The following is a 22,776-nucleotide window of genomic DNA, read 5'->3' on the forward strand; positions in this document are numbered from 1 at the left end:
TTACATTACAACTGTGTTTTAAAAAGATCTTGTCCCTGAGCTTCCCAGTTAATTTAGCCATTTTGGCAAACTTTTAATTTACAAGTTTTGGGCTGGGTTTCGCAACAGAAGATAGGGTGAAGCAGCATTTCTGTGTGTGTGAGGGTTTTTTTGGGGGGGGGGGTAAAAATGTATTTATTTGTATTCAAATGTATTTCTTGATTTAATAAATTTATATCACGCTCTTGATCCAAAGGCCACACAGAGGGTTTAAGATATGGTGTGTTTATCTGTTGCATTTATATCCCACCTTTTTCTCCAGGGAGCTTAAGGTGGCAGCAGTATTCAGAAATAATAGCCCTGTTTGGACAGTGGCTAAGCTTTGGGTGCTCCTCTGGACCCTTTCTGATAATCTGTGAACTTAACCTCACCCATTCGTTGCTATGGCATCTGTGACTGAGCCCTAACCCTGCCCTTGACCGCCTATGTGGTGTAGTGGTTAGAGGGCTGGACTGGAGCCTGGGAGACCTGGGTTCAAACTTCCATTTGGTCACAAACTCACTGAGTGGCTCTGAGGCCATTTCTGTCTCTCTGCCTCACTGGGTTTTTGCAAGGATTAAATGGGGGGGGCAGCGACACCTTGTTCCCTTCCTTTTTTTTTTATAAGATATTTATTAAGATTTTTTAAAGTATTACAATAAAATGAAAAAAATAACAAAAATACAAAATAAAAATAATTAAAAACACACAAATTTTCCATTGCTTATTTTCCTTTAGCTTGTTTCCCAGACCTCCTCATACCTCCCTTTTTTGTATTCCACTTCAAATTGTTGGTTCAGCAAATCCTTACCATTATGTTTTTACCTATTTATAACCCTTTTTTTCATATTCTCTTAAAGCATTACAGCTGGAAACCACTTAATTTCTATCCAACATCATTCTAACATTCATTAATTTTACAATATTTCTGTAGATGGTCTTTAAATTTCTTCCAATCTTCTTCCACCGACTCTTCTCCCTGGTCTCGGATTCTGCCAGTCATTTCTGCCAATCCCATATAGTCCATCACACCTTGTTCCCTTCCTTGAGCTCCTTGGAAGAACATGAGGAGAGCTGGATCAGGCCAGTGGCCCATCTAGGCCAGCATCCTGTCCAAGCAGATGCCTCTGGGGAACCTGCAAGCAGGATTTGAACACAGGAGCCCTCTCGCATCTTGTGGTTTCCAGCAAATGGTATTTAGAAGCCTCCAACTGCAGAGGCAGAACTCAGCCATCGCAGCCAGTAACCATTGACAGCTTTCTCCTCCGTGAATTTGTCCAGTCCTCTTGTAAAACTATCCAAATTGGTGGCCATTATTGCCTTCTGTGGGGGCGAGTTCCGTCGTTTAACCATGTTCTTCCCCCAAAGGGTTATGGGGGCTGTAGTTTGGTGCTGGGAGGTTTGACTTTCTTGCATTCTAACCCCACTCTGTCTCTCTTATCTCTGGGTCCTTTCCCTCCCCATAGCTATCCCCACCGCAGAGAGTCCCGGACGCTGCTTGAAACTGCGGGTTTCAGTTTGCTGCAAGACAACCAGTGAGTCCATCTATTGTCTGTCCGTCTTGTTCAGGCAGGGATGTGGGGAATAATAGGCATCAGCAGGGATTCCCCTGCCGCCGCCCCCCAGTACAGAGAACCAAGTAAATAATCCAGACAGAGAAATTAACTGACCTATGAACACCTGAATTGTTCAGCAATCACTTCTCCAATAAGGACCAGGAGAAAATTCTGAAACGCCAACCTGGAGATCAGGGATAGGAAAACCTCAAGCCAAATGTGGCCCTCGAGACCTCACTCTCTGGCCCCTAAGACTCTCCCTAAGCCACACCCCTTCACTGGCCTAACCCTCCCTGAATGTTTTTGCCTGGCTGGAATATGCCCTTGATCTCTGTGCGTAGAAACTAGTCTAGTGTACCAAGGTAAAAATTTGCATTTATTGCCCCCCGCCTCCTTTTCCCTGTGGCCCTGCCCACTACTGGTGTGTGGCCCCCGGAAGCTTGTCCAGAACAGAATGTGGCCCTCCATCTCTGCAGGTTTCCCTGCCCCTGATTTAGATAATGGGTGTTCCACTTTAGCTAGATCTGCTTTCCTTAAATGTATATATATCGAGGGGGAAACTCGTCAAGGACCGGGAGAGGAAGTTTGGTCCTGTCTGCGCCTTCTGAACTGACCTGTTCGTTTTTATTCTAGCCGTAGAGCCTGTGACGGAGGGTCCCAAATCTCAACCACGTGGGAGAGGCAGCTCCGAGGGTGAGTGGGGCTCGGGCAAGGGGGTGGCAGCAAGGCGGTTTGCTGCATTTAAAGCACAGGGGTGGGGGGGAAGTGCATGATTTTAAAAAGGCATCCTCAATGTGCCTTGTGCTTTACTGAGGAATATGACAAACAGAGGACAGTTCTCTTCCTCAAGGAGCTTACAATCACACATTTCTGTGTCCTTGACAAAGACAGAGGAGGTGATAGGAAGGCAGCCGAAATGTGCACTGACTGAGTAGATCTAGCTGATGCATTCTTAGGCTTCAATCCAGTCAGCGATGACAGCAAAAAGGTTGCCAACTGACCCTTAAAAACCAGCCTAACCGCTCTTGTGCCTTCAGCAAAATGGCGGGAGCTCCAACTGACCAGCGAAGCTTTTATGTATTATTATTTGTTTCATTTATATCTCACCTTTCCCCCCAAAGAGCGCGAGGCGGCATATTTATGAATCGCCCCCTTCCCCATTTTATCCTCACAACAGCCCTGTGAGGTAGGTTAGGTGGAGAGGCAAGCATGGTTGGTTGGGGATTCGAACCCTGGCCTCCGAGGTCCTAGACAAACACTCTTGACTTTTACACCACAACGCGAACACAGAGCGGGAGCTTATCCCCTCAGGCTAAGAGTGTGTGCGGCGTGTCTCAAGCTGGTGTTAATAGGTGTTGTTAAAACTTACAGGAAAGTTGGCAACCCACTCAGGTGTTCTGCCAAAGAGTTTACAGACGCGGAAGACAGTTTTGAGGAAGGAGGGTGGTGGGGAAGACGGGGAGAGAGAGAGAGAGAGAAGATTAGCACCAAATATTCCAAGATTTAGCAAATCACCTTTTTGGGAAATAAAATATTGCACAAGCTGGAGGTTTTCAGGGGCCAAAAAGGCTTGAGATGGCCTCCTTGGCATTTGATCCAATTTTATTTTATATACAATCACCAAGGCTCCAGGTACCCACAGGTCTATGCGATTGTCTCGATCTACCGCTGTCTGAAGTTATTCTTTATCTCCCTTTTTGAAATAAAAACATGTACCTGTTTTGATTCAGACCACGGAACCTTTTGTAATTATAGGCCGCACACCCTTTTCCTCTTGGCATGTGTTATTATTGACGCAGTAAATCACACTGCTGTATGCTATGCTTTTTTATTGGCAATTGTGACAATGTACCTTTTTTTAAACAACTAATGTTTCTTCATTTCTTGAAACCTGTTTGTTATTAGAGTTCAGTTTTAAGAAAACTGGGGGAGAAAGGAAAAGGAAATTAGAACTAGACGGGACTTTGAGGGTGGAACTCCAGAGATAAGGGGTAGCGAGGGACTCACATCATCCCTGACCACCAGGCAATTGCAGCTGGGGATGGTGGGAGTTGGCATCTGAAAACATCTGGGATTCATGAGTTCCCGCTTTATACCTTTGTAAGTGCATTTAATATGGTCCCTGATTGGTTGGGCCGTTGGTTGGGCCGAAGGTTCTCCACATCTCTGCCTATTTAGTACCTAGTGGTACCTTCCATCATCCAGCCAAGGGCCTTCTGGCAGTTCCCTCACTGTGAAAAGTGAAGCCACAGGGAACCAGGCAGAGGGCCTTCTCGGTGGTGGAGTCCACCCTGTGGAATGCTCTCCCATCAGATGTCAAGGAAATAAACAACTACAGTCATACCTTGGGTTAAATTTGCTTCAAGTTGAGCGCGTTCGAGTTGCGCTCCGCGGCAACCCGGAAGTAACGGAGCGCGTTACTTCCGGGTTTTGCTGCTTGCGCATGCGCAGAAGCTCAAAATGACGTAATGTGCAGAAGCAGCGAAAAGCGATGCGCGCGCATACGTGCCATTGCTAGATACGTTTACCTCTAGATGTGAACAGGGCTCCGGAACAGATCCCGTTCGTATCTAGAGGTACCACTGTACAGTGGAACCTCGGTTGTCGAATGCTTTGGAAGCCAAACGATTCAGAACCCAAACGCCAACTACCCAGAAGTGAATGCTTCCATTTTCGAACGCACCTCAGAAGTCAAACGGCTTCCGAGGCATGTTTCTCCATTTTTTAGAAAGGAATTTGCCAACCGGCAATTGCGCCTTGGCTGTCGAACGTTTTGGAAGTCGAATGGTCTTCCAGAACGGATTACGTTTGACAACTGAGGTTGCACTGTACAGTGGATGCTCGGGTTGCAAACGTGATCCGTGCGGGTTGCACGTTCGCAACCCGCATCTGCGCATGCGTGGGTTGCGATTCGGTGCTTCTGCGCAAAGCACGATTTAGCGCTTCTGCGCATTCGCAACCGCTGAAACCCGGAAGTAACCTGTTTCGGTACTTCTGGGTTTTGGTGGTCCGTAACCCGAAAAACCACAACCCGAAGCAGCTGTAACCCAAGGTATGACTGTATCTGACTTTTAGAAGACGTTTCAAGGCAACTCTGTATAGGGAAGTTTTTAATGTTTGATGTTTTATTGTGTTCTTAATATTTTGCTGGGAGCTGTCAAGAGTCGTTGAGGCAACCCAGTCAAATGGTCATAACACACAACAACAACAACTCCCCTTTTTTTTTTTCTGTCCTCCCCACATAGATGCCGCTGTAGCCCCCGGACGTAGCTCTGCCCCTTCCTGGTCCAGCGGGGCCTGCTTGGGGCTGGCTCTCTTACCCTTCCTGTGGCTCTGACCCCACCCCCACCCCTAGGGCCGGGGACTCTTAAGAGGCTCCAGGCCGGGGTGAGGAGCGAGGGCGGCGCTTGGTCCTCCTCGTCCCCCACTCGCAAGGATGCTGGATTCCTCACTTGGCACTTTAGAACTCAGAGGCGATGTACTGGTGGGCCTCCTTCACAGCCGGACCCCTTGCTCCCCAGAGACGAGCTGAACTCCCAGATGCTGCGTCAACCCAGCCGAAAGGGGGCAAGACACCCCCATAAGTCTCCGTATGCCCACCCCCTTCTCCGTTTGGATCCGCTGAGGCAAGAGGAAGACCTTTGGCCTGGAGGTAAGGCTTGGAGCAGGCAAGGTGGTGGTGGGCCAAGGGGGAAAACCTTTTGGCTAGACTACTACAATGCTCTCTGTGTGGGGCTGCCCTTGATGTTGGTCCAGAAGCTGCAACTACTGCGATATGTAGCGGCTCAGCTGCTTCCTGGGGAAGGATATCGGCAACACATTACCCCACTGTTGAAAGAATCGCCCTGGCTACCAATTGGTGATGAGGCTAAATTCAATGTGCTGGTTCTGGTGCAGAAAATCCTCTATAGCATGGGACCAGGATGCCTGAAAGATCGTCTCGCCCCTTATATAATCAATGGATCACTGTGCTTTCCAAGTGAAGGCCTCCTATAGATATCATCTTATTAGGAGGTCTTTTCCCAACTCTTTGGAATTCTCTCCCGTTGAATATTAGGCAGGTGCCAGGCACTGTTGTCTTATCAGCACCTTCTGAAGACCTTCCCATTACAGATATAAAGATCCTAGCCTGCATCTGTATTGGGATTGTTTGCAATGTTTTTGTTTTGTTATGTTTTGTTTTGTTTTATCCCTTGCTGCTTACCGCCCTGGGCTCCTTTGGGAGGAAGGGTAGGAGAGAAATCATATAAAGAAATAAGAGTTTAAATAAAGCCATAACAGTAGGACCATGAAGGATATTGACTCTGGCCCCCTCATTAATGCAGGATCTACAATGCAGGCTACAGCTACAGCATGGATGGGAGATCCTGCAGCCTTCCCAGAGGATGCTGGACTCTGACTCCCAGCAGTTCCAGCATAGCCAGTCGGCAGGGATGTTGGGAGCCCAGCAACCTTGGGGTGTGCCAAATGTTCCCCACACTTGAACTGGAACCATGAGGACTGGAATCTTACTTTTTTTCTGGAAGAACTGAGGTAGCTCAGTGCATTTGCTTTGCAGGGTTTCTGGGTAGAGAGACCTGCCTGAAACCCTGGAGGGTTGCTGCCAGTCAGAGAAGACAGTATTGAGCTGGGCAGTCCACCATCCTTGACCGATGGCCATGTTGGCTGGGGCTGATGGGAGTTGGAGTCCAGCAATCTCTGGGAGGGCCACAGGTTGCCTGTCCTTGATATCCAGTGGACACAGGTTGCGAACGTGATCTTTGTGGGAAGCATGTTCCCAATGCGCTGCGTCTGCACACGCGCGGGTTGCGATTTGGCGCTTATGCGCAAAGCACGATTTAGCACTTATGCGCATGCGCAAGCGCCGAAACCTGGAAGTAACCCGTTCTGGTACTTCCGGGTTTGGCGCGGTATGCAACCCAAAATCGCGCAACCCGAAGCGTCTATAACCCGAGGTATGACTGTACAGAGTTCCTTAAGAGGTGAACAAAAAGAGTAGGATTTCAGAGTTTGGAGGTCTTGAGAGGCCATCTCTCCTGACCTCATGCTTGGCGCAGGGATCTCACAACGTTCAGCATCCTTGACGGCCATCCACCCACCCTCTGCTTAAATAAATCCAGAGAAGGCGAGTGTGCTGGTCTCGGGGGTTAACCGAGAGGCAAGGTCCAAGTCCAGTCCGAGGTCAGGGGTCCGGTATGGAGGTTGTCTGTCAAAGGCGAGGCGGGGTCCAAGGCAGGGTGTCGGGTGAGGTCAGGAACTCTGGCAGAAGAGCAGGACAGGGTGCAGGCAGGAACAGGCTACCAACAACGTTGCTCCCGCAACCTGGGACTGGGCTGGCTGGCTTTTATCTGCCCCGAGGCATAGGGCGGCCCTGGTCCACAGGTGACTCGCCTCTCCTGGCCTGGAGGCGAGCACTCCTCCTGCGGGAACTTAGTTCCCTCCGCCTCTCTGCCCTGAGCCTCTGCAGCTCAGGAGAGGCTGGAGGGTTACCGGACCCAGAGGCAACCTCAGCTTCCCCTGACGGGGCTGAGAGTGGAGCACCTGCAGGCAATGAGTCCTCCATCACCTCAGGAGCCAGAGCAGACTCAGCTTGTGCCTGCACCTGAGGATCCAGCACAGGTGAGGACCCTTCAGGCTCAGGCCCCAGCCCTGGCTCAGCTGGTTCTGGAGGGGGGGGGACTCCTGTGCAGGCTGGGATTCCTCAGGTTCAGCCTCTGAGTCCGAATCCCAGGCCATCACAGCGAGCTTGCCGCTTCTGGAGTTGCCCTGCTCGACTGTCCGACACCTCTTGCACGTTAGGACATTTAACTCGTTTATTTCGACCGTCTAGATACAGCTTAATTGCAACCGCCTTAGGGGGGTGCACAGGTAACTCAACAACACGATAAACATTTATCCAAAAGGCAGCTTAAAACTGTAAGATCAGAATTCGGTTAAAATGCTTGCTGGGTTTTGTTTTGTTTTGTTTTTTGAAATTAAAGAGGCTTCAGGAAGGTCAACTGGGGAAGGAGGCCTGTTTGATCTCAGCCGGGAGGGAGTTCCATAGAACTAGGGTCCACAATATGGAACGCTCAGCTCCTGATGGATGCAAACTGTGCATATGAGCCATAGAGGCCTGCTAATAGAGGCTCCTCAAAGACCTCCATGATCGGGCAGGGATATAAGGATTTTGGGGGAATGGCTTCACGGGTCGATTCTCCTCCCCTGCCCTGGGGGCTTTTCCCTCCCTAAATATATTTTTGATATACAGTGGTACCTCAGGTTACATACGCTTCAGCTTACAGACTCTGCTAAGCCAGAAATAATGCTTCAGGTTAAGTACTTTGCTTCAGGATGAAAACAGAAATCGTGCTCTGGCGGGGCTGCAGCAGCAGGAGGGCCCCATTAGCTAAAGTGGTGCTTCAGGTTAAGAACAGTTTCAGGTTAAGTATGGACCTCCGGAACGAATTAAGTACTTAACCTGAGGTACCACTGTACCTGCAAGGACTGAGGTTCCACCCCATGCCTCTTGGCAATCTCTCCCTCTTCTTGTTCGACGGTGCTGTTTTGAGTGTGTGTAGGGATCAGCGCTAACCTCTGAACTTTGGAAATAGCCAGTGGGTAGGTGGGGTGGGGGGAAATAAAGCGAGATTAAAACAAGTGGACAACAAACAGCCGCAGAACTGCTGAGCTACTGGCAACAGGACATTAGGAGGGAAGGGACAAGGCAGAAAATTACAGAACAAATCACATAATCTGCGGAGGCGGTTCAAAATCAAATAACAGAACCATGAAAATGTCAGAAGCCAATATGAAAGACCGGGAGGAGGCGTGACCATTCGTGTCAGCAAAGGGCACTAAAAACATGGGTAGTGTCTGTGTATCGGCCGCAGCTCAGGGACAGAGCAGCTGCTTTGAATGCTGAAGGTCCCCGGGTCAGTCCCCAGGTGAGGCTGAGAATTGTCCCCTGCCTGGAAACCTGGAGAGCCGCTGCCAGTCAGTGTAGACAGTATGGAGCTAGATAGACTCTTGGTGTAAGGAAGCGATCATATATTTGTCAACCTGCTGGTGACAATCAGATGAATTGAATTTGAGGGGGGCAAATCTCGGGTCGTGTGCTAATGTGGGGTGCTAAACAGAGCACCCATGTTCAGACGCAGTCTATCTCCCAGGCAATAGAAGGAATGGTCTGACCCAGCCTTCTTAATGTCTGTACATTCCTCAGTAATAATAATAATAATAATAATAATAATAATAATAATAATAATAATATTTTTTTTATTTATATCCCGCCCTCCGCAGCCGGAGCCGGGCTCAGGGCGGCTAACAACAATAAAACAGTGCAACATTCTAAAAACATTTCATTATAAAAATTAATTAAAATCAGATTGATGGCAACCATAAGCTTAAGTTCTGTAAAGATTGCCAAAGGAGGGAGTCAGGCTGCACCTGTCTTGCAGGCCCTGCAGAAAGATGTCAAATCCCGCAGGGCCCTTGTCTCTTGTGACAGAGCGTTCCACCAGATTGGAGCCGCAGCCAAAAAAGCCCTGGCTCTGGTTGAGGTCAGCCTAACCTCTCTATGGCCCGGGACCTCCAGGATGTTTTTATTTGAAGACCGTAAGTTCCTCTGTGAGACATACCAGGAGAGGCGGTCCCGTAGGTACGAGGGTCCTAAGCCGTATAGGGCTTTAAAGGTTAAAACCAGCACCTTAAACCTGATCCTGTACTCCACCAGAAGCCAGTGCAGCTGGTATAGCACGGGGTGAATGTGATCTCGCAGCGAGGACCCCGTAAGGAGAGGAAGGAACTCTGCACATGCTTCAAGGCAGCGTTTGGGTTAATGGTCATGTCACGTGTTCTGGGGGGGGGTCGGTCTGAAGCCAGGTTGTGGGGAAAGGGCTTGGTAGTTGAGCCCCCCTGGTCTGCCTCTTAACAGGATCTCTCTTGTTCTCTTCCCTGCAGGAGTTGATTCTCCACGGTGACATCCCTGCCGGAGGTCAGGTTGACCGTTTCTGGTGACTGCGATGGTGTCGGAACGGGGATTTTCCAGCTCACCAAAAAGACTCAGATTTGGTTTTTGGGGGAAGTGGCATGGAATGGGGGGGGGAGTGGGGGAGAGCCTGAAATATCTCTTCCGCAGCGCAGCAAAGGACTCGCAATATTTGTGTCCAGGACTGTTGATATGCCAAAGATGGGGAGAGACACTTTGCAGTCCGTGACACTCGAAGCCAAGCTGCTTTAAAAGACTTCTCCCCCCACCTCGCCCCTGTTTTATGTCTCTGTCGAGCTCGGCTTCTCTCTCTCCCTTGCCCGGAAGCAAAATACTGGACTGTGTCAGCCCCCCCGCCACCCCCCCACCTTGTGTTCTCGGCGAGAACGGCAATGTTGACGCCTGCGCTTTTGTCTTCTATGAAGACGCTTCCTCGGCGTCACCCATTCCTGGTTTACGACTTCTTCGTTTTAAATATGTTGGAGTCCCCCCACCCCCGCCATTAATTGTCAGTGACTGAGCCAAATGATAAAATTGTTTCGGAAACTCGGCCCCCTTTCTTTCTGTTCCTCCATCCCCACTGAAGAGTCGGAAGGGGCATTGGGGAAAACCTAGGATATCGGGATGGTGGAGCTGGGAGAGCTGTGTGGCTGGTGGGTCCCTTTGGCAGATGTGGAAGTCTTTGGCTGCTGGGTTGGGGAGCAGCAGCTGAGATTTCGTATGGGAGGGGCACCGAACCTCAGGCCCGTGAGCTGGATGCGGCCCCTTTGGGGGGGTCTCCCTCTGGCCCTCAGAACTCTCCCCGGCCCACGCCCCTCAGTGCCCTGGCATCGCACCCTCTTTTGGGTGCTTTTGCCTGAACTGAATTTCCCTTGGACTCTGATCACGCCCCTTGGTTGCAGGATAGAGAAGGTTTTGTGTCGGTGTGTGCTAAAAGCAGCCTACTGTACAAAGGCACAATTAGCATTTGTTGTGCCACCCTCTTTGGCTACTGGCCCGCCCACCATGCGGCCCCCCAAAAAAGTTTCCTAGAAGGGAATGTGGCCCCTAGGGCTGATAAATATTCCCCACCCCTGTTGTACAGGGGCTGCTTCCAGAAAGTCAGGGGGTGCATTAGGCAAGAGATCTGAACTTGCATCCCTTTGGTTTTAGGCTGGGGAAGGGCTAATTGGTGGGGGTGTTTCTCCCCCTCGGATGCTGGCAGGTGCGTAGAATGGTGGCAGTGGGAAGCTTAAGGGCTCTTTTGTCATGAAATCCACCATTTTCTCCTTCTCTTCCCCGCTCCTGTCCAGTAGCCTTAAAAAAATGGAATTAGCAAACAGAGGGCATCTGAAGGGGACTAGACTGTCTGTAACCTGAGGAGGAAGGGCCATAGCCCAGTCGCAAAACATCTCCTTTGTGTGTAGAAGGTCCCAGGTTCAATCCCTAGCGTCTTCAGGTAAGGCTGGGATTGTCCTCCAATCCAGGGCCGGCCCTGCGATGAGGCAGATTGAGGCAACTGCCTCAGGCGGCAGCTGCTAAGGTGCTGGTCTGTTGCGCTCAATTGCAGTGGAAGACACTTCCTTCTCACCAGCGATGGAGTAAGATTCAATTCCCGATCAAACTAGCTTCTGTATGTGCCTTGTGGGAGAGCGCCATTTTGTTTTTCACCCCAGGCAGCAAAATGTCTTGAGCTAGCCCTGGTCCGTACTGTCTGAAACCCTGGAGGCTGCTGCTGGTCGATGCAGGCTTACCGAGCTAGACCCAATGGTTTAGCTCAGTATTAGTGGCAGCGGCGATTGCAGGTGGTTCTCTGCTGGAATGGGGACCCTGAAACATTGCTGGACTTCGGCTCCCATCAGCCAGTGGCCAAGAGTGGTGGATGCTGGAGTCCAGCCACATCTGAAGGTGCTGAACTACAACTCTTGAATTGCAGGGGGTTGGACTGGATGGCCTTAGGGGATCCCTTCCAAGTTTACAATTCTGCGATTCTACGACTACCATAGCCCTAGACAGCACGGCTGGTGTTTCAGAGATTACGGGAGTTGAAGTTCAGCAGTTTATGGAGTACCAGTTGGCGGTGGTGCGAAGGCTGGTGCATGCAGGGCCTGCCTCTGTCCCAGCAGCGATTGCAGGGGGGCTTGTGAGAGAACGCCCCCTCCTTTAAGGCAGGCACCAACGATGCCAACTTCTGAAATCAGGTCCAGAACTCCGTGCGGGGCAGAAAAAAGAGGTCTCTGGCGTCTCTTTGCTCGGTTTGGCTCCCTTTTGTTCTCTTCCGCCTCTTCTCCCCCAGCCACTCGGTACCGCGACCTTACAGGCGGGTGGGATTAATTGCAGTGTTTGATATTGAGATGTCAGGAAATGTCACGATGGAAGTTTTAATTATGGACCGCCTGCCAGCAATTAGTGTAGACGCCGCGGCGAGCCGGGCCCGGTGGGGGAACGGCGCCAGCACCGTGGCAACGGGTGACCCAGCCCATGCCAATCGGTTCCGTGTGCCGCCTCGCAGGGGCAGTGGGGAGGTCCCAGCTTCTGGGGGACAATGGAAAGCCCACTTTTTGGGGGCAAAGGACTCTGGGCTGCCTGCTGGTCAGACGCAACGAGGCAGCCCACCTGTGGTGGCAGATTTCGAATGTGAATTAAGAGTGGAAGCCAGGCAGGTCTGACCCATGGGGCCCCATCCACCGGGAAGATCTCCTGCGCAAATCCCAGTTGACGTGAACATGTGCCATTATGCATATGCTGGTATTCTGCATCTTTTTCTTTTATGAGCACTACCATATTGTTGCAAAGAATTGCTTTTGGACAGAACTTAGCTTAACCCTCCAAAGCTGAGCAAGCTTTCATGTTCATTATTTTATTATTATTTATTAAAGTTGAATACCGCCGTAGATCTCAGGGCGGTTCACAACGAAAAAATGCCATTTATCAGCAACACTGGGCCCTGTTGAGTTTCAGGGGCTTCTGTGACCTGTGTAGCCCCCTCTTCCATGCATGGTGAGCGAAATTAGTAGGAAATTAGGTTCCCATCTGCATGATGTGCCCTATGTCTGCTCTGGGGTGTAGTGTTTAGCCCATGGGGAAGGGCCGTAACTCTCTGGTGGAGCTTCTGCCGAAGACATCATTCGCAATGGTCTGATTATGAGGCAACTTTCTATTTAAATCAGCCCTTTTTATTCAAAACCATGAGGACTAGACTCTTAACCATTGTATTTAACAAAAGGGCCATAGGTCAGCTGTAGAGCACATGTCTTGCATGCTGAAGGCCCCAACTTGGATCCTCAGCATCTCCAGGTAGACATGGGGTCTCTCCCCTGCCTGAAACCCTGGAGCACCACTGCAAGTCAGTGCGGACAGTTTGGATTTGATATCCCGCTTTATCACTACCCTAAGGAGTCTCAAAGCAGCTAACAATCTCCTTTCCCTTCCTCCCCCACAATAAACACTCTGTGAGGTGAGTGGGGCTGAGAGACTTCAGAGAAGTGTGACTAGCCCAAGGTCACCCAGCAGCTGCATGTGGAGGAGCGGGGAATCGAACCCGGTTCACCAGATTACGAATCTACCGCTCTTAACCACTACACCACACTGGCTCACAGTACTAAGCTAGATGTGTCCTGGTGGCCTGACTTCCTCCTTAACAGGCAGGCAGCTTCCTGTTCCTGTACGCAGGTTGCATAATCCATTTTCCCTTTCTTTCCGCAGAATTCGAATCCCTCCCACCCCTTGGCCAAATGTTAATAATTTACTTAATCCTGTGAACACGCATCTCGGAGCCGATATCCATCCAGGCAACCTGTAACGCAGGTGATTTTACCGCTTCCCCAATAGCGCATTAATTCTACTGCCTGATCAGCTCTCCCCGCCAGGAAGCTGCCCCTGATTTTTTAACCGGGATCAATTTTCCGAGCGCTTCTTGCCTGCCGAACCTCAATTGGATTGGGGAGGGGGCTGGAGAGGCCGTTTGCGCCCGCGCACGGCACAAAAGTGGCCAGCCGCCAGCCGCATTCGCCTCCCCCTTCTCGCCGCAGGCAGCCGTGCCCCCACCCTCCCTGGCTCGTACGCTTGTAGGATTTATCCTTCCTCGCCCCCCCCCCGGCGCCCTCGGCGCAGCGCGGTATAACTCTGGCTGACGTTAACGGCCCCTGCACCAACGCCACGCCTAAACGAGGCAATTAGAACCCCCGCCGCAAATCAAGGCTGCAGAATTAGTGTCGGCCGTAAAACGGCGGCAGGTGGCATCGCTAGGAGCCCGGGCAATTGCCGGCAGAAGCCTGCAAATCAACGAGGGGGGCCTGCGCCGCACAAATGTGGGTGCCGGGACAGATTTGTGTGTGTGGCTTTTCCTTCCTTTCTCTTTTTTTTACTGCCCCCTGATTAGAAAACCGGATCCCCATAAACCTGCTTCATAGGGAAAAGGTCAGCGGGAGAGGAATAAGGACCACAACGTCCTCGTCCTCAAGGGGGCGCTGGGGGCTACAGTTATTATTATTATTATTATTATTATTATTATTATTATTATTATTATTTATTTGTACCCCGTCCATCTGGCTGGGTTTCCCCAGCCACTCTTGGCGGCTTCCACAAAGTCCGAAAATACACTAAGATGTCACACATTAAAAACTTCCCTGAACAGGGCTGCCTTCAGATGTCTTCTGAATGTCAGGTAGTTGTTTATCTCTTTGACATCTGATGGGAGGGTGTTCCACAGGGCGGGTGCCACTACCGAGAAGGCCCTCTGCCTGGTTCGCTGTAGCTTTGCTTCTCGCAATGAGGGAACCGCTAGAAGGCCCTCGGCGCTGGATCTCAGCATGCAGGCAGAACGATGGGGGTGGAGACGCTCCTTCAGGTATACTGGTCTGAGGCCGTTTAGGGCTTTAAAGGTCAGCACCAACACTTTGAATTGTGCTTGGAAACGTATTGGGAGCCAATGTAGGTCTTTCAAGACTGGTGTCTCGGCGGCCACCCCTGTCACCAGTCTAGCTGCTGCATTCTGGATTAGTTGTAGTTTCCGGGTCACCTTCAAAGATAGCCCCACATAGAGCGCATTGCATTAGTACAAGCGGGAGATAACCAGAGCATGCACCAATCTGGCGAGACAGTCCATGGGCAGGTAGGGTCTCAGCCTGCGTACCCGGTGGAGCTGTTAGACAGGTGCCCTGGATACAGAATTGACCTGCGCCTCCATGGACAGCTGTGAGTCCAAAATGACTCCCAGTAAATGATGGCAGCCCCATTCAGTCCAATGGAGCCCTGTGCAAGAGAATTTCGGTGTTTCCTGGCAGCTTTCTTGGTAAGATTGGACACAGCTTATCTAGCCTGTGGGTTCAATGCCCAATGGCATCTCCTGGCTGCTCCCTGAAAGCTTTGGAGAGACGCTGCCAGCCAGTGCAGACAGTATTGACAATGGTCTGACTCAATCCTGTCTTCCTGTTGTGTTGGACCCTGCCACACTTTCCCTCTCCCCCCTCCCTGTATCGGTTCTGCCTGCAGTGGAGCGTGGCAGCCTAAGCATCGAATGCGTGCTCCGGGGGCGCAGGAGAGGGGGGGTGCGTTGTCGAGTGTTGTGCAGCTGCAGCAGCCAAGGCCTGCCACGGCATGTTGATTTCACGGACCTTTATGTACAAATGCGGCTCGGTTTCCTCTGATCCCGCTCCAAGCGGCTTTGGAGGAGCTTGGCTGCCGCCGCAAGTCGTCCCCGTTCCCAGCTGCCCACCCCGCCAAAGATGCAACAGGTGACGCCAGGCCAGGATCTGGCCCGTCAGGTCTCCGGCAAACACCTGCCAATCAAAGAAGCACTAGGAAAGTCCCATCTCCACAGCTGGGCCACGTGGAGGATAAGAGAGCAATTGCGAGAGGGCTCTTGGGCCGGGATCGGTGCCAGATTTACGTATAAGCTAGACGAGCTATAGCTCAGGGCCCCACTCTCTTGGGGGGCCCAAAAAAAATTAAAGGAAAAAACCTGGATGTACGTTTCCAAATTATAAGATAAAAAACAATTACTTTGATAAAATACATATTTTGTTATGTGCAAATGGCTTTAGATACCTATTAGGTCCATAAATTATTATATAGCATATATTCAACACAAAAAACAGTGACAATTTGTTGTTGACAAAGGACAGCTGGACATATAAAGGGCCCTATTACCTTCAGTAGCTTAGGGCCTCATCAGACCTAAATCTGCCCCTGGCCAGGATCCTGCTAGTGGGATTCTCTGAGGGGCTGTCTGCTTGGCCACTGTGAGAACAGGATGCTGGACGAGATGGGCCCTTGGCCAGGAGGATATAGCAGGGGTGCTTACGTGGCCCCCTGGGTTTTCCTCCTGGCCCAAAAGTTCCTCCCCATTTCATTTCCCCACCATGCAATATAGCAGGGATGAAGACCGTATTCCCGCTGCACAACCCACCCTCCACAGTGTTGTTGGGCTACAGCTTTCGCCATCTGTGACCATTGGGCATGCTGGCTGAGGGTGAAGGGAGCTAGAAGCCAGCAACATCCAGAGGTTCCCCCATGCCTGTAATAAACTAGACTTGCCAGGAGTCAGGGGTGGGAGAACTTTTCATGCCAAGGGCTGCATTTCCTTGTGGGTAATTCTTGGGGAGCTGGGAGTGGTGCATGGGGGTCTTCCTCTCTCTGCCCCCCTTCCATTCACTTTCTTTCTGACACCCTTTCCTTTCTCTCTAACACATTCACCTTTTCCTCTCTCACCCCCCTGGGCTTCCCCCAAAAGATTAGAGCTGATCACGTGCAGAAGAGTCCCCGCTTCCTTCCACCACCCCATTGGTTTTGTGTCTCACTTCTTGTCGACGTGAAATTATTTAATTGTTGCATTGATACCCCCACCTTTACTTTGACGAGTGCCATGCGACATACAGTAAGTAGTACCTCAGTTCGCGAACGTAATCTGTTCCAGGAGACCGTTCAAGTTCCGAAACATTTGAAAACTGAGGCGCGACGGGCTGTCTGCAAATTCAGTTGAGAAAATTAAAAAAGCACGCAGCGGAAACCGTCCGACTTCCGAGGCGCATTCGAAAACAGAAGCATTTACTTCCGGGTTTTCAGTGTTTGGGTTCTGAAATGTTCATCAACAGAGACATTCGAGAACCAAGGTACCACTGTACAGTATATGATTCTCTCGCCATTTTTTCCCTGCTCTCACAAGAACTTTGTGAAGTAGTTTAGGCCGAGCGACCAGGTGAGTGGCCCAAGTTCACACAGCAAGCTTCATATCTGAAGAGGAGGGAGGAATTTGAACTCAGGTCTCTGTCAGATCCTTAGTACAGCATCTCACATTAGGCTGAGGCCCTTGGGCCCTAAGTTGCCCACCTCTGGATGGTGCAAGGCTCTGACTGAGAGCATAAATTATTGGGTGCAACTCACCCAACACCAGCCTGCCCTGCGCTCTTCCTATAGGGCACAGCCAATGCTACGCTTCCAGATTTCTGTTCTCACTTGGTGTGCTATTCAAAAGAAAAAAGGGAAAAAGATGATCATATTTGAACATCCCTGCCCTGAAAGGTAAGTTTGACACATATTCCAAGTACTTTGGCCAGTCAACAACCCATTGCCACCCCATCCAAAGACCCAATAATACCCTGAGGCAGGTGGTATCTCTTTTTATCAGGCATGCTTACATGCTGTGATTATTAGCAGGTGAAGTTGTTAACCAGGATAATGTTTCAGTTCCCGTGTATCAAATTGTTCTTAGGCCACATTCACACGATATATGCACAGAATTAGGATACCACTTTAGACAATCATGGCCTCGGCCCAAAGAATCCTGGGAATTGTAGTTTGTTAAGAGCTGTCGGGAGACCCCTACAGTGGTACCTCGGGTTAAGTACTTAATTCGTTCTGGAGGTCTGTACTTAACCTGAAACTGTTCTTAACCTGAAGCACCACTTTAGCTAATGGGGCCTCCCGCTGCCGCCGCATGATTTCTGTTCTCATCCTGAAGCAAAGTTCTTAACCTGAAGCACTATTTCTGGGTTAGCGGAGTCTATAACCTGAAGCGTATGTAACCTGAAGCGTATGTAACCCGAGGTACCACTGTATTCTCTTCCCGGAGCAGTTTAACAGTCAGTCCCTCTTCACAGGGGACTCTAAATTGTAGCTCTCTCTGAGGGGGATAGGGATCTCTAAGCATCCTTAACAAACTACATCTCCCATAATTCTTTGGGGGAGGAAGCCATAGCATTTTAAATGTATGGTGTGCATGTGACCTTTAAAGATGCAGTAGCGGGGGGGGGGGGTTATTTTTTTTAAGGCATCTCTTCCAACTGTGCCAAACCCAGAGTAGCTTGATTTACAACACTCGGATTTGTTCTAGAGCATGGGTAGGCAAACTAAGGCCCAGGGGCCGGATCTGGCCCAATTGCCTTCTAAATCCGGCCCTTGGATGTTCCGGGAATCAGCGTCTTTTTACATGAGTAGAATGTGTCCTTTTATTTAAAATGCATCTCTGGGTTATTTGTGGGGCATAGGAATTTGTTCTTTTTTTTTTCTTTCCCCAAAATACAGTGGTACCTCAGGTTAAGTACTTAATTCGTTCCGGAGGTCCGTTCTTAACCTGAAACTGTTCTTAACCTGAAGCACTACTTTAGCTAATGGGGCCTCCCGCTGCTGCCACGCCACCGGAGCATGATTTCTGTTCTCATCCTGAAGCAAAGTTCTTAACCTGAAGCACTATTTCTGGGTTAGCAGATTCTGTAACCTGAAGTGTATCTAACATGAAGCGTATGTAACCTGAGGTACCACTGTATAGTCTGGCCCCCCACAAGGTCTGAGGGACAGTGGACTGGCCCCTTGCTGAAAAACTTTGCTGACCCCTGTTCTAGAGGGATTCCAGCATCTCGGATGTGGTACAAACTTTCCATCAAGGTGTTCTGAGAGGCTTTTGAACAGGCAGCACTCCCAATCCAGCCACAGGTTTCCGCTCCTTAGTGCTGCCGCTGGTCATCAAAGGGAACTGCAGGTGGCTTGAGAAGGAAGTGCCGGCATCACAGCCCAGAATCCTCTGGTTCCTAGGGGTCAGGTGACCAAGGGTGGCCAATCCCGTGCCACAGACTGCTATAAATTTCCAGGGCTTGTTCCTCTGACCTCAGTTCAGGGTGCTTTGGTGTTTGGAGGAGGTTGTTACGAGGGTCTTTCACAGTAGGCCTCTATTGATCATCCTCTCAGCCTACGCTGGCTTGCAATATCCTTCTAGTCTTACTGGAATTGCCTTACTCTCTGCTCTTTGCTCTTCCTCCAGTGTTTGGAACCTGATTCTGCAAAAGTCTGGGACACTTGCCAGTGCAACTGGCAAAACCTGAGACTGTCCAGGAGGGCGGAGCCTGGTGGCACAAAATGGAGCAGGGGAGGAGCTTGGTTGTGGAAAGGGTGGAGCCTGAAAGACCTGAGGGCGGAGCTCCTAGCAAACTGTTTCAATGCAAGCAGCAGGTAGCTTGGGTTGCTATATTTTGAAGAGCAGAAAAAGAGGACACCTTTGCCGACTTCTGCTTTTAACTATGGATCGCTGCGACAAGACTCATTTTACATACCCATGGAAAAGAAGGCATGTCCTGGAAAAAGAGGACATAGGGCAATCCTAGCAGGGGTGCATAAATTTGTCAGTTTGGGTGGCTCTCACTTTCTCAGTCTTCAGTTCGCCACATTTCTAGGTAAGTGCTTTTTTGTTTTTTTTAAAGATGTTGCAAAATTCATTATGGGTGGCATCATGTCTCACTCAGAGCAAACCCGTTGAAACCAGAGGGATTTAACAATCAATCTCTCTTCCCAGGAACTCTGGGAATTGTGGCTCCACAAAGGGAATTGTGTGTGTGTGTGTGTGTGTTTGCGTCTCGTAACAAGTTTCAGCACCCTTAACTAGCTACATTTCCCTTATTTTTTTTTTTTTGAGGAGGGGGGAGCCATAACTGTTTAAAAATTTACTCTTTGCTTATTTCATAAAATTTATGTACCGTTTGATGGTTAAGATGTGGTGCCAGGCCTTTTTTTCAGTTCTGGCACCTCTCAGGTGGGCACTATTGCCATTCTAAGAGAACAAGAAGAGTTCATAGCGAGTTCTGGCACTTCTTTTTTAGAAAAATAGTGGTGGTGCTACATTTAGTGCTTTAAATATATGGTGTGAATGCAGCTTTAAAGCCCCTCTTCACCCACCACCCCTCATAAAACCATCAGTCCCAGAGCTGGTGGGTAGAGGAAGGCAGCAGTAGCCTTAGTACATTTAGGGAATTTTAGATTCTGGACTGAATGGTCTGACTGTATAAGGCAGCTTCCTCTGTTCCTGTGGCCACTGGTTTAACTAAATCAGCTTTCTAGGTTCATATTTAAATTAATAATAATAATTTTTATTTATACCCCGCCCTCCCCAGCCAAGGCTGGGCTCAGGGCGGCTAACAAGCAATAATAAAAACAAATTGAATGAATACAACTTAAAAACAAAATTAAAATACAACATTAAAATATTGAAACCTCATCGCAGGAGGAGAAAGGAAAAGAAAAAAGAAAGAGAGGGAGGGAATCAAATTGTCTCCAAGCCAAAGGCCAGGTGGAACAACTCTGTCTTACAGGCCCTGCGGAAAGAAATCAGATCCTGAGACAGAGCGTTCCAACAGGCCGGAGCCAGTGTTGAAAAGGCCCTGGCTCTGGTTGAGGCTAATCTAACTTCCTTAGGGCCCGGGACCTCTAGGGTGTTGCTATTTATGGACCTTGAGGCTCTCTGTGGGGCATACCGGGAGAGGCTGTTCCGTAGCTACGAGGGTCCTAGGCCGTGAAAAAGGTAAAGGACCTTTGGACGGTTAAGTCCAATCAAAGGCAACTATGGGGTTGCGGTGCTCATCTCACTTCAGGCCGAGGGAGCCGGCGTTTGTTCACAGACAGCTTTCTGGGTCATGTGGCCAACATGATTAAACCGCTTCAGGCGCAACGGGACACCGTGACGGAAACCAGAGCGCACAGAAACGCCGTTTGTCTTCCTGCCACAGCGGTACTCATTTATCTACTTGCACTGGTGTGCTTTCAGACTGCTAGGTTGGCAGGAGCTGGAACAGAGCAATGGGAGCTCACCACTGTCGTGGGGATTTGAACCACCAGCCGCAAGCCCAAGAGGCTCAGTGGTTTAGACCACAGCGCCACCTGCATCCCCATGTCTATTTCTAGGGAAAGGGCTGCAGGCCTGTCGCCCACTGGCAGAACACCTGCTTTGCATGCAGAAAGTCCCAGGTTCAGTCCTGTGTGTCCTTCAGATTCCTTGTCTGAAACCTGGGAGAGCTGCTGCCCATCAGCATAGACAATACAGTGGTACCTCTGGTTAAGTACTTAATTCGTTCCGGAGGTCTGTTCTTAACCTGAAACAGTTCTTAACCTGAAGCACCACTTTAGCTAGTGGGGCCTGCCGCCGCCACGCAATTTCTGTTCTCATCCTGAAGCAAAGTTCTTAACCCGAGGTAATATTTCTGGGTTAGCGGAGTCTGTAACCTGAAGCGTCTGTAACCTGAGGTGCCACTGTACAGAACAAGATGGACCAAGGCAGCTTCCTATTTAAATCAGAACCTTGAGGACTAGCCTCTTACTTGGTTTTAAGGGGAAGACCATAGCTCAGTGCTAGAGCATTTGCTTCGCGTGCTGACGGCGCCAGGTTCAGTCCTTGGCTCTAGGTAGGGCTGTGGAAATGACTCCCCCATTTGAAACCCTGGAGAGACGCTGCCAGTCAATGCAGACAACACTGAGCTGGGCGGACTGACTCACCAGAAGGCGGCTTCCCAGGTTGTTCCCATCTTGGCATGTTTGTGCCTGGATGCCTGGTTTCCTCTCAAGCAGCTTCCTCCTCTCCCCAGAGCTCTGAGCCACCGCTGCTGGCACTGCTGCCCGCCACTGCTGCCTTCCGCTGCAGCGAGCGAGAGTCACGTCCGAGGAGAGTTTTTATGGTTTTGCCTGCAAGCTGCACAGCCGGGCTGACGTAGGCCCCAGCAGCACCTCCTCCTCCTTGCTCTTCCCCCGAGCCTCCTATACAAGGTTGCTGCCTGGCCTGGATTTTTCCCTTTTTTGCCAGGTGAAACTCGCCAGCCACCGTATACTGGAAGGCAAAAGAAACTCAATTTCAGCAACCGGCACAGGGTTTTAAGATAGGGAAATAGTAAATCCAGATTTATTTATTTTTTCAGGAGCAGGAGAGCAGGTGTGGATAATCTTTTCCAGCCTGAGGGCTGCATTTTCTTCTGGGGGGCGGGCCACATAGGGGCAGAGGGGAAAGTGGGCATGGCAATGGGGGTAAATCTTATCTTCAGTGAGCTAGTTTCTATAAATGCACGTCCCTCTCTGATCTCCATCCAGGCAAATAAGAAGCATGATCATAGTTCAAGGGCACAGCCCACCCAGGCAGAAACATTCAGAGAAGCTGTGAAGCGGGGCTGGTGAAGGGGAAGGCCTAGGGGAGAGTCCGGAGGGCCAGGTTGAAAGGCTCGGAGAGCCGCATTTGAGGTTCCCCACCTGTGCCAGAGAGCATCATGTCTAAAATATGGCAACCAAGGGCTCAGGCTTAGTTAAGAATTTCTTCTGGTTGGTTGCAAACCCTGGACAGCCAGTGGTACCTCTGGTTACGAACTTAATTCGTTCCGGAGGTCTGTTCTTAACCTGAAACCATTCTTAACCTGAGGTACCACTTTAGCTATTGGGGCCTCACGCTGCCGCCACACGATTTCTGTTCTCATCCTGAGGTAAAGTTCTTAACCCGAGGTACTACTTCCAGGTTAGTGGAGTCTGTAACCCGAAGTGTTTGTAACATGAGGTGTTTGCAACCCAAGGTGCCACTGTACAGTGGTACCTCAGGTTACATACGCTTCAGGTTACAGACTCCACTAACCTAGAAATAGTGCTTCAGGTTAAGAACTTTGCTTCAGGATAGGAACAGAAATTGTTCTTCGGCGGCGTGGCGGCAGCTGGAGGCCCCATTAGCTAAAGTGGTGCTTCAGGTTAAGAACAGTTTCAGGTTAAGAACAGACCTCCAGAACGAATTAAGTACTTAACCTGAGGTACCACTGTATAGTAATTGTACGTGCTTGTCCCAAAGCTGAATAATAATAGTAATTTTATTTATATGCCACCCATCTGACTGGGTTGCCCGAGCCACTCCCAACAAAGAGCACTCTGCCCATGTTCAGAAGACCCTCAGCAAGATCCCAAGGTGCATAAATTAAAAGCTGGTTTGGGAGGCAACTCAAGAACGTAAGAGCCTGCCGGATTATACCA

General features: G+C 50.0%; 1 protein-coding gene and 1 long non-coding RNA gene across 3 annotated transcripts in view; one reads left to right on the forward strand and one right to left on the reverse strand.

The window, feature by feature from the left end:
* EFNA4 (ephrin A4) overlaps positions 1–10,089 on the forward strand; it is a 30,761-nt gene extending 20,672 nt beyond the window's left edge. For both annotated transcript variants that reach the window (XM_083591588.1, XM_083591587.1), the window contains exons 3-6: positions 1,485–1,553; positions 2,208–2,267; positions 4,820–5,226; positions 9,516–10,089. In XM_083591588.1, coding sequence (XP_083447714.1) covers positions 1,485–1,553; positions 2,208–2,267; positions 4,820–4,911 — 221 coding nt within the window. In that variant the 3' untranslated portion in view covers positions 4,912–5,226; positions 9,516–10,089. The remainder of the gene's footprint in view (positions 1–1,484; positions 1,554–2,207; positions 2,268–4,819; positions 5,227–9,515) is intronic.
* Positions 10,090–17,862: 7,773 nt separating this feature from the next.
* The window catches only part of LOC310751979, a 252,485-nt gene continuing 247,571 nt past the window's right edge, over positions 17,863–22,776 (reverse strand). The window contains exon 3 of the long non-coding RNA XR_014542749.1: positions 17,863–18,094. This is a non-coding gene — a long non-coding RNA (uncharacterized lncRNA). The remainder of the gene's footprint in view (positions 18,095–22,776) is intronic.

This window comes from Podarcis filfolensis, assembly GCF_964270895.1.
Source record: "Podarcis filfolensis genome assembly, chromosome: 16".
Classification (NCBI taxonomy): domain Eukaryota; kingdom Metazoa; phylum Chordata; class Lepidosauria; order Squamata; family Lacertidae; genus Podarcis; species Podarcis filfolensis.